The 11,515-nt window shown below is 37.9% G+C and overlaps 2 protein-coding genes across 3 annotated transcripts; both read right to left on the bottom strand.

Annotated features, from left to right (window-relative positions):
* Nucleotides 1-253: 253 nt before the first annotated feature.
* Nucleotides 254-3,398, bottom strand: LOC142352040 (clathrin light chain A-like). 2 transcript variants are annotated; one of them, XM_075404384.1, is made up of 4 exons: nucleotides 3,151-3,398; nucleotides 2,257-2,541; nucleotides 1,718-1,744; nucleotides 254-1,175 (listed from the first exon to the last, which is right to left on the bottom strand). In XM_075404384.1, exons 1-4 carry the CDS (start codon nucleotides 3,289-3,291, stop codon nucleotides 954-956), a joined length of 675 nt encoding a protein of 224 aa, XP_075260499.1. In that variant the 5' UTR covers nucleotides 3,292-3,398; the 3' UTR covers nucleotides 254-953. The 2 variants fall into 2 exon arrangements, with proteins under 2 accessions (XP_075260499.1, XP_075260500.1); XM_075404385.1 differs by lacking the exon at nucleotides 1,718-1,744 and having other exon boundaries at nucleotides 3,151-3,396.
* Nucleotides 3,399-4,089: 691 nt separating this feature from the next.
* LOC142351818 (uncharacterized) lies at nucleotides 4,090-8,974 on the bottom strand. The gene is made up of 2 exons (XM_075404021.1): nucleotides 8,717-8,974; nucleotides 4,090-4,554 (listed from the first exon to the last, which is right to left on the bottom strand). The coding sequence occupies exons 1-2, from the start codon at nucleotides 8,933-8,935 to the stop codon at nucleotides 4,273-4,275; spliced, it is 501 nt and encodes a 166-aa protein (XP_075260136.1). The 5' UTR covers nucleotides 8,936-8,974; the 3' UTR covers nucleotides 4,090-4,272.
* Nucleotides 8,975-11,515: the final 2,541 nt, after the last annotated feature.

Below are 11,515 nucleotides of genomic sequence, written 5' to 3'. Positions count from 1 at the left end.
CAAATTTAAGCAATAATGGAACACTTTCGGCATTGTGCTTGTCCATTTCGTTTGGTTCGGTTTTGACTTTAGGCTGCGTATTATAGATGTAATCACAGTTTTTGTACGAAATAGGGCAATGCGTTTTCAACTTAATTTCAAATTTTTGCATTTACTTTCCGTCTCTCTGGGAAAACCTGTCAAGATTTATTTTAGTGCGAACTATTCTCGTATGTAACCTCCTCGTTAAAACAACACTTGCAAGATGGTCTAATTGAATGGAAAAAGTAAATTATGAATTGTATACATTTATAATATGGTACATATAGCTACTACAAATTAAGTCGCATTCCATTAATTACTCCATATACAACACAATAGATAAGGAAAACTTCAAAGGGAACGGCTAAGGTGACTTGATTGTAAAAATCACAAAATCTAAAACAACTCGCGTTGATTCATCTTGCCACGCACAACACTGAGCAAACGTCGAAGTCTTACAACATGAACTTCATTCCCAAAATTAAATACATTATCTTTACTATAACTTAATGTGTTAGCCATCAATTTGCACGATGATTGGATAAAATTGCAAAGTTATAACAACGAGCATCTAGTGCACAAAAGCGAGCAAAACCAAAAGAAAAGCTGATCAATTTCAAATCTGGCTTGCTTCGGTTTTCTTCGGCAATACAATTTCTCAATTAACACTTTAAATCATGATACAATTGCAATTAATCAGGAGAATTAGGACATTTGATAGTGCATAGGAGAATTTGATAGTGCATTGAATTTCTATTGCAAGTTCGTGTTCCTATTTTAACGCTACAAATAATTTGCCGCTGTTCGTCAATAACTGATGTTCGTCTTAACAAGGATTTATATTACTCCTTATATTGTTTTCAGTGATATTATTTCCAAACGTCCACCCCACATTTTGTTCCTGATTTTTAGACTGACTGAAAATTGTGATTTTATGAAGCGGTGGCATTGGCGTTCGCAGGTGGGTTCTGCTTGAGGTTAATGAGGAGTGCTCGCATCCTTGAGACGTCTTTGGTTGCCTTATGGTTCTTGTGGTTGAAATCGCACATGTCAGAGATCCTGGCCCATGATGCCCCATCGTCGGTGTTAGAGGTCTCTCTGCATCTCAACATTTCTTCCTCGGCTACCCGGTTGTTGTTCTGGTTCTTCCCGATCTAAAAACAAATCTCAAATTATTTTTGCATACGTTAGTAGATTCTTTTCAACATATAAACAGTGCGAATCTTAGTTTTGCAATTTTTCATTTCACGTGGACAACATAGCAGCTTTTGAATTGTTATACTTTATATTAGTTCCAAAAGCTTGAATCTCAATTTTCTCTTGTTTTGTTCCACTCAAGTAAATTGAATTGCATATTCTTTTGCTGGAAATTCAGGTGCAACGTCTAAAAGTCTGATCATAAAGGTTAACGTTAAACTAAGCGCAGTTTTTCGTCCGTCAAAGGGGGTAAAATGGAAACCCTTTACCACTATAGAACATAGCAGTGACATATGCAAATGCGTTCAAATTTATAACAGCGTGTATTTTCCAACACCTTAAGAAGCAAGCGCAGTCCATTTTCAAGGAATAAAAGCTTCAACTTAATGCAGATAAATAATTCTTCAGATAAATCTACATCACTTTGAGAACTCAAAAGCTCAGAGGAACTGATAAGCAGAAAGATAGAACCAAAGATATGAACAGAATTAAACCATACTCGATTATTGGCCCAGCCCCTTTCCACCTGAAAGAAAGAAAACAGGACCACGCTCATTCGCATAAAATGATATCAATATTTCTTCGATTATATGCAGCAACTTGGAACATTATCAACGAGCAACAAGCTTCAGCATGCCAGTGACATTTACCAGGTCAAAACAGAATCCAAAAAAAGTATGACAAGTAGAACCTGGTTATTTTATAGATTGAGTTAAAAATTTGTTCCGTTGTCATACGTGATATTAAGTCGACAGTGTGTCCAATTTTACGGATAAAATTCCTCCTAGCAACTTATTGAGTTTTGAAAACAAATGTAATTACAGTAAGTAATGCCTCAAGAACGCATTGCTGTTCCCGTTGTACACATTTTTGACTTTAAAAATTCTGTACATGATACAAGTTTTAACTTCCATTGTCATTTTATTAATACCATATGACAGATATCGAAACCATGAAAAAAATGGTAAACTTTTAATCTTCACGCAAAAACCCCAAATATTGTTTCACAAAAGCAAGGCAAAATCTATTGATAATAACCTGCTCATTGTACTGTTTGTACCACTCCTCCAGTTCATGTTGTGCCTGCTGCTTCCACTCATCGATCTGGGTCTGTTCCAGGGCATCCATCTCTGCCAATCTGGCTGTCTGCTCTTCACGCCACTTGCGAATGCTCTCTGGTTCCGCACGTTGAGTGTCAACTGCACTCACTGCGGCATATGGATCTACTGGCATTGCAGTTGAGCTACTAGTACTGTCAAATGCACCATCAAAAGCCCCAGTTGCAGATTCGTCTACTGGAGCCCCGCCGCCGAACTGATCAAACTACGCAAAATAACCAACTATTTCTCTCAAATTTTGCAAAGTGTGGTATAGATTAAAACAGCCACCATAGAGTGAGATGAAAGTTCAATATAAATTGAAGCAACCAATTAGATTGATTGAGATTAATCTTCAGTTGATTAAGATTAATGGGCAAACAATCTCAAAAGTCTAGAACGCGTTGGACGCCTGTTAGGATCAAGTTCAAAACGCTATAGTTAGTTTGACAACAACTACTTGTCATTAAAGGTCTAATATAGTTGACTCAATATATCTATAGGCAAAGAGAAGTTTGTTGCGCTTTGAAATGAAACGGATATATGAACAGCAAATGATGTATAGCCGATGTCAAGAGAGAGTGGGAGGGTAGAAATGAAGAAATTGTAGTAAATCGAGACATCAAGATAATCACTTGCAGCTGTATACTCCAAATCTTCAGCCAGGGAATTTTAACATTATAGGCCTCAATTTTGCTGCAGAATTAGACTTCTTGATTCTATGGAATAATCGCATGACTTAATGTGCGTATGAGATAACAACTGCGCCTCTTTTATCAGTTCTTGATTCAATTTTTCGTTAAAAAAACATGCTTGTCAATCGACACAAACTGACCTCGAAATCGTAGTCGGGTTGTGTATTACTAGTCACTACAGACTCGTCTCCGTTCAGCTCAGCAAACTGCTGCTGCTCTCGGGCTAAAAAGTCCTGAACCTCGTCAGTCTCACCTCCAGTTCCGAATCCAAACTCATCCATGATACTGTATAGTATTACTAGTACTAACTAGGAATGCTGGTTAATTTAAGGCAAGCCTTTACAAAGTCAAATCTGAAACAGAAACATGTAAGTAAACATTTTGGGATTATGTCCTATCCAGCAACACCACAGTAATGTTTCTCAACTTTTCCTCCCGCAATATGACAACCAGTGAACAGGATGGGAATAGGATCGATACACTTCGAATAGAACCAATATATTGAATAATTTGTCGTTAAATGTTACATTAAAAGGATCTTTTCAACAATTGCCCCCCCCCCTTTGGTACCTAGTTGAGAATCGCCTCCCCTTCTGTGCTATACTTTACCACGATATCACTTGGCCTACAGTTGATATAGCCAAATAATAGTTAAGCGCAATTGCGGACCGCTGTTCGTGGCCATGCCTCTCATGCGCTGTGGGATGTAATCCGGAAATCGCGGGTCGGTTATCGCGGCGAAGCCGCAACGCGCGCGAAGCGCGCCCACCGACCCGCCAGTCGGAAATTCTTTTCGCTTTGTATTTCGGTTCGGCTAAATGCCATACCACGGTGTATTTTATTCTATTCAATTTAACATAGTATGTGCATGCGTGGAAAGTTATTAGTCGTCTCTGATCGGTTAATAAATGGCTCGCTTAAATTCTATTCAAGAATAGCCACCCCTTTTGCAAAAGGGGGGGCAATTGTTGAAAAGATCCCATTAAAATATAAATTTCAACGATTTCACCATGGAGAAAGGGGTCTACATCTTGCGCTCATCAAAGCATAGCATCCATAATTTTTTGTGTGAAAAGAAATCCATTCATTAAAAATATAAATCTATCTAAATTTATAAATCAAGGCGAACCACCAAATTGTATATCCTACACAATCATTGCAAGTGATATTGTAATAAAGAAGGCAAGTGAAAAAGCTCAACAAATTAGTAAACATATCAAAATAATTTTCAATCAACTAAATTAATTTACATTATGTCAAGTTTATCTCATTATTGGTAATGGAATACGTCCTTCCAAATCATAATGCATGTGCTCTTTATAACTCGCGCGTTCTGCAATAAAGTTGCAACACTCCAAATGTCTACGCATTTCATCAGAGCAAGAAGGTCCCGAGTAAGTACAGAATCTGCTGATTTGAGGATTGACAAGAGCAACACTATCTATCATCATATCACAATAGCAATTTCCTAATGATGATGTCCCAATTTGCTGTACGGAGCTGATGTTCGGTGGCACAAAACACTCAGATGAGAAAGTCAAGTCCTGAAAAGACGATTTATCAGGCATAGTCAAATGTCTCTGCAAACAATCTTGGCGAATCGGAAAAATATAATCAGTCCGAATCATGTAAAAATCAAATGGTATCACACGCTGCACAATCTAAAAGTGCAGCCCACACAATCGGGTATTCGATGCCACCAGATATGCTGCATTACATAACTGATAACCAGTGCAATTGGGTCAAGTAGAGTTGGTCTTGACGTTTCCAGGATCTCGGGGTAATATAACATTTTTCTCGGCCCATTGTTTGCAAATGTTTTTTGAATACTACAATCCGATTGTGCTGGTCTCTATGGAAAAAGTATGACTGTAAAAAGGTTCAAGAGCGGATAGCATCATTTTCTTTCCTAGGATAGCGACTGCGATAAATTGAAAAGGAAATTGTTGATACTTTTTTTTAACAAAACTAATGACTAATGGTAGAATTGTGAAACTAATAGTATAGATTGGGGCTGATGTTGGGGGGAGGGGGGGGGGGGGGGGGGTGTTGGGGGTCAACCTCTAAGAACCGCCCTTCACACCAGAAGTCTCCAAAACAGTTTCTGTGAATCGCATACTTGGGAGACTAGTGAGCTGAAAGGCTCTAGGAGCAATTAATGCCCATTGGAAGCTACCTGTTTATCCCGTTTTTGAGAAAGAAAATTCAAATGGAGCAGACGAAAAATCGGCCAAGCAAAAAAATGCATAAGACCAACAGAAGTAATATATTTGCTACAAACTTCGTATGAGAGCAACTAAACATAGCCCGCAGATTGCCGGAAAATAGCCGCCGGTGATGCGCTAGACGCACATCGGGATTGGAACAGAAGAAGAAATAATAGCCACAATAGCTTCGTAGATCTGCAATCTCCAAAAACAGAAAGAAAAGACAAACCAAAAAATAGTCTTTTCATTGAAGGCACATTCACTTGACCTTATCTCTTCGAATTAAAGTAAATAAAAGTCAATTTAAGTGAGGAAGTCATTTTTGAGAGTGATTAAGTCACGTGTGACCAAAAATTTAATCACGCGAATGATTAAAAAAACTCGTGGTTGTGACGTCATATGGTCGTAACAAAAATCTTGCCGACGAAAAAAACAATAAAAGGTCAATAATAGCCCCAGCTATCGCTGTGCGCCTATTAAAAATGAGATAGTAATTGACAACATCTTTCCTAAGTTTTAAAAATTGTTCTAACTCAGTGTCGAGTTTCAGTTAGGTTCTAAATCTATAGTTATTTCAGCTCTGAAACTGAAGCGCATTAAGCTTAATACTAATATCAGCCAGCAATCGCTCTAAGGAACTTTGATAACCTAATGCGCTATGACTTAATGACCGGGCTTTATCGGTTTATCCTGTTTCTTTTGACTTCGATCTTTTTGACATTGACCGTATTCATTACATTGCGTAATTCAATGCGTAAAAGTATTTAGAATCCATTCAGTTGAAACAGTGAGCTAGGTAAGTCAGAAAATCAAACGTGAAAATCGTAACTGATGTAAAACGAAAAACGTGATCAAAAGGTAAAGCGAATTAAAAAACATAGCAGGACAAGTCCTGACGTACAATTCAAAGAATTTTCATTGACTAAACAGAAAACTAGACCTAGAACGGACTATGAATGGATTGGGATAACCATTTAAAAAAATCCGATCAAAAAAATCGAAAAAACAGTAAAAATCGAAGTGAAATTGCCGCATGTGAACAAAAAACCACTAGCTAGAAACCGAATTTTTGTTCAAACACCGCTTTCACACTCTACTTTAAATTCAGAGCGAAAAAATTTCACGCCGCAAAACCACTCGCTTTTTCGCTCCACTTCCTATTTCAGCGTGACCAAACTCACCACTCCAATTTGACTTCAAAAATCATGAAAATGTGTGAACAGATCTTGAAAAAAAAGACAGCGCCCCAATACAATTCAAATTCTTTGAACTGTAAAAAGGAGAGCGCGTAAATAATCGCCGTTTGAGAGCCTAACTGCGGCTATTAATAACCGATTAACCTCTGGTGAATTCCTCTCAAATGACCGGCGAGCGGTTGGCTTCGGATGCTAGCATTAGGTGTACGATAGTGTGGAGCGAGGTGGGGGTGTCAGGGGCGCGGAGTGGCGTTATCAGGGGGCGCGAAACGGGGTATCAGGGGGTGCGGAAACGGGGTGTCATCGAAATTGTTCAGGTCTCCTCAAAACAATTTCGTTGAATCACAATACAGAATAGTAAGGCAGAACTTGTTTATCTCAAATTATTCCTCGACTTCGGTTGTCACCTCCTTAAGAGAATTCAGCCAAAACAATTCATTGTCCATTTTTGTAAACAATTATTGGCCCGTGTAAGTCACAGCAACTTTGGCTTAAATTTTAAATATAAACAACAATAAATTTATGTCTCCAAAACAATTTCAGCGTTACCTGTTTATTCCGCTTTCCCGGGCGAAAAGAAAGGTTTAAAGCCTCAGAGGAAAAATTGTCACGCGAAAAATTGAAAAACATAGCCGGCAGATTACCGGAATAGCTGCGAAAGAATAGACCTGCGTGCCATATAATAGAGATAGAAACAGATACAGATCGAAATTGAAAAAAAATCGACGACGCTCAAAAAAACTAGGTAAAAACATTCAGCGATTAATTAATAAAGCTTGTTAAAATTCATTCCGCAGAAGCCTCTTATTAAGGACCTTTACTGCACAAATGAGTTCCTTTGACCTTAAACAAATTCAAACTAAACTTAAGTTTTAAAGTGCAAAAGTCATTTTATTGAGTGAGGTAAGTCACGTATGATCAAAATCTAATCACGCAAATAACCTAAGAACTTTTGCTAAAAGCGAGTGAGAAATGACGTCACGCGCGCAAATGCCGCTAGTGAGAGGAAGAAGTCATTCAGAAAATTTGACTTTTTCAGCTTTGCTGTGTGAACAAATGTAAAACAAAAAGAGAGCGTCAGACGACGAAATAAAAAAAACATAGCAGGACAAGTCCTGACGTACAATTCAAAGAATTTTCATTGACTAAACAGAAAAACTAGACCAAGAATGGACTATGAGTGAATTGAAAAAAAAAATTCATTGAAAGAAAATCTGATCAAAAAATAAAAAAAAACAGAAAATCAATGTCAAAATGCCGCATGTGAACAAAAAACCACTAGCGACAAATGAAAATTCAATTCAAACAAAAAACTAGGCATAGAATGAGCTGTGAATGGATTGGGAAAACCATTTAGAAAAAAATCCGATCCAAAAAATCGAAAAAACAGTGAAAATCAGAGTGAAATTGCCGCATGTGAACAAAAAACCACTACCGAGAAACCGAATTTTTGTTCAAACACCATTTTCTCATCACTCTACTTTAAAATTAGAGCGAAAAAAATTCACGCCGCAAAACAACTCGCTTTTTCGCTCCATTTACTGTTTCGGCGTGACCAAAATCACTACTCCAATTTGACTTCAAAAATCATGAAAATGTGTGAACAGATCTTAAAAAAAGACAGCGCCCCAATACAATTCAAATTCTTTGAATTGTAAAAACCAAGAGCACCGCAATATAGCTTCGCTCAGCTTACAGCTTCGCAGCTATAAAAAAAACACATGACTATTATAATTGCGACAAAATACCTTTAAGAGCAATTCAAATTATTGGAAACAAATTATTACAAATGTTTCTGTTGCAAAAGACTGAACATTTAACAGCATTCACATTCATTCTTTCATTATTTTTTCAACAACCTGCTCAAAAAATTTCAAAACTTCAAGTCGAAACATTATCAGTTCTCCGAGAAAACGAGAATTTTGAATGGTGGTTGATTTCAAATGTTTCATCAAATGTTTCATCAAGTTAAACCAAAAACATTTCAGAAAAAAACTGATGGAAAAGTCCAGGCTTAACAAAGAATACATTTCAAGGCCTGTTAATGGATGTTTTCCATGACAAAATCTTTGATCCACAAAAGGCAATTAAAACAAATATTAACTACGAAATATGACGTTAGAAAACTTAAAAAGATATGCATAATCATGCTGTTTACACGGAACAAATGTAATGAAGTTCAATATAAAATTTTTAAATTTTTCGTTTGTAGTTATTTTCGATTTCACAGAATTGAGTACTCATGTATATAGGTAATCAAATACCCCTCAAGATTCCTTCATAAACTAGAAGTGCCAACTTACAGCAGCCGTATTGCCCTCATCAACATGTGCACTTTCTTCAGCTACCAAAGCAGTATCATCATCATGATCATTATCATGCGATAGAAAACAAAATTTCCACGACACATTTCCATCGTCCTGTTCCTCAGTTGCTTCTGAAGGGACCCAGGTACTCACCACAATGCCACGGTCACGCTGTTCTGCATACTCGATAACTCTGTACCTGAACATCGGTGTCATTTAAGGACAAGTTCTTTTCCTGTAGCACTTTTGATCCGATCCTTTATATACTGGGCTTCCTTGAGGTTTCACTTAGCGGCATAAATTCTAGCATTGCCGGGCGGAAGAAAGCGTAAGAAAGCCAAATGAAGGCATCAAGATTTCGTACAGACCACTTACTTATTTTTGATATATTCTATAGTATATACAGAAGACTATAAAGAGATACTGGACTGAACCGGATCTGCTAAAACTCATGTGTAACCAAGTTTTGAAAGAATTTAGTAATCATATCTATAAACTCTTATGTTATATAATTAAATACATTTGTACATATGTAACTCCGAACTGAGAGTTCAGTGTAGTTCATTTCACGCCTGTATAAATAGCAGGTTTTTCTTCGTGCTTTCACATTCACACATCTGCTAATTGCAGACGAAAAGAAACAAACTGTTAAGAAGAACAGTCGCCTCGTGGCCAAAAAATTTATTGTTGAGCCTAATTCTTTTTCAAAGTCAAAGGCTCATACATCTAGCCAACTGGAGCTAACTCTATTAGATAGTAATCGAGAACAAGATTCCGGTCACTCCATCTGGATAATACAATTTCCAATCACGAAATCAATAGAGAACAATCACTCAATAGAGCCCCGTACGGACATATGCTAAACGGAATAAACTCGCGGGATAACATGCGCAGTCAGCAGGACAAAAACTCCACTCGGAGTTGCAGTATTTTGAGAGACAGGGGCCAACCCACCCACAGATTGGAGCACACGGTTTGGCACATTAAAAATGTCCATAATGGCATGAGATAACCTACAAGTCGATAAGCTTCTAAAGCTTAAACCGACAAGAGCCGAATTATTCTACCCAACCCTCCCAACTTATGAAGAACCATTCGAAGGAGAAACAGGCGACGAAGAGAGACAAAGAGAGCAGCGAAATGAAAGAAAATGGACTGGGAAAAAGAATGTAAACAGATCGAACAAACACGGCCTATGATAGACAGAATCCCATGGGACGAAGCTGACCTAAGGGTCAAAAGCTTAAAATACTTCTCCCTAGGATCAGAAGGCAGTAGAACTTATCACCAAAGAAACCCCCAAACAAAGATTAAACGCTGTAACGAATGAAGTAGTCCATGAGCTAGCACTTACATTCACCCGGCCACGGAATACAACATTCGATCGATTTCAGTGCTAAAAAGCAATGCAACAACCAGAAGAATCTCTCGAAACTTTCTATAGTCGTCTACGAGAATTAGGAGCCCACTGTAGATTTGAGAATCTAGAAGATCTCGTGAAAGATATATTCATATCGAACATGAGAAGCTCCAATATCCAAATGGAACTCCTCTCAGAAGTTCGTACACCTCAACAAGCCCTTAACTACGCAATCAATAGAGAGAGAGAGGGCAAGCTAACCAACAGGAAATCCTGAAGGCAAAAACAAGCTGGAACACATTTTCATACGTTCGTCAAAATAAACCACGAGCATCAACGTTAAATACGCAAAACAAATCACGGCCTGCTGGAAATATGGGAGCACATTCTCCATGGCTTATCTCCAAACATGCCCTGCAAAAACCATGCACGGCAAAATTTGCAAAAAGGTTGGGCACTACACTTCATGTGTACAGCCAAAATGCCAAAGACGGCCCCCGCGAGGTACCCAGAATAACTCCACACAACAAAAAAAACCGCAACAAACTAGAAGATCAAAGCATATAACACAAGATGTACCAGAAAGTGATCAAACGGAGGAAAGTGTAGACGCTGAAGGCGAACTGTACATCAAAGAACTCAATGAAGATTGGGCCAACATAAACCTCATACGCCCAACAGAATTCATCGCGAACACAAACGATGCGATTAACAAAGAGTTTAACGGAGAATTCCGGGTAGGAACCACAACACGCTCACGCAAACTACAGTGGTTAGCAAACACTGGCTCTCCCACGTCATTTATAAATCAACACATCGCGCAACAACTCCAAAAGGAGATCCCAAACGCTAAAATAAGTGCTTACACAGAAAACACAATATACAAGTGCTTCAACAAAAACAACATAGATATGAAAGGAGTACTAACCCTCGACATAAAGTCAGGATTCTGGACAGCAAAAGCGTTCAAAGTATTGATAGTGACCAATCGAACAAATAACATTATGGGAAGAGATATACTCGCCAAACTAGGCATCAACTCAGCTCGAACAAACAAGCCGGTAAGAAAATTAACTTAATATCTCAAATCCAAACGGAGAAAAACCTAACAAAATGGGTATTTCAAAAATACCCACATTTATGCACGCGATTGGGACATTCTAAGAATTACATTGCAAAATCTATATTCAAACCACAATACACCCCGTTCCAACATTAAGGACGTAGAGTACCACTCCATCTACTTGACAAAGTGGAAAACGAATTGCGAAAACTCATCGAAGACAAACCAATTGTAAAATTAGATAAATGTTCAGATCAACTCTTCATTTCATAAGTCCTATAGTTCTTATTGTGAAAAAAGACAAATCAGTAAAAAATAGCACTTCCAAAAAGCTAAACGATGCTATACACAAAAACAAGCATCAGATACAAAG

The sequence above is a fragment of the Convolutriloba macropyga genome, chromosome 13 (assembly GCF_964194025.1).
Source record: "Convolutriloba macropyga chromosome 13, txConMacr16.3, whole genome shotgun sequence".
NCBI classification, from domain to species: domain Eukaryota; kingdom Metazoa; phylum Xenacoelomorpha; order Acoela; family Convolutidae; genus Convolutriloba; species Convolutriloba macropyga.
This window is presented reverse-complemented; position numbering and strand designations above follow the sequence as displayed.

Bases quoted from the DNA above. Each gene is read 5' to 3' on its own strand.
- LOC142352040 (XM_075404384.1), bottom strand. From the start codon at position 3,291: ATGGATGAGTTTGGATTCGGAACTGGAGGTGAGACTGACGAGGTTCAG. The intron at 2,542-3,150 runs GTCAGTTTGTGT...TATTTTGCGTAG, and splicing joins AACCCGACTACGATTTCGAG to TTTGATCAGTTCGGCGGCGG. The intron at 1,176-1,717 runs GTATGGTTTAAT...ATTTGTTTTTAG, and splicing joins GGGGCTGGGCCAATAATCGA to ATCGGGAAGAACCAGAACAA.
- LOC142351818 (XM_075404021.1), bottom strand. From the start codon at position 8,935: ATGACACCGATGTTCAGGTACAGAGTTATCGAGTATGCAGAACAGCGT. The intron at 4,555-8,716 runs GTAAGTTGGCAC...TCGTCTTTTCAG, and splicing joins ATGAGGGCAATACGGCTGCT to GACTTGACTTTCTCATCTGA.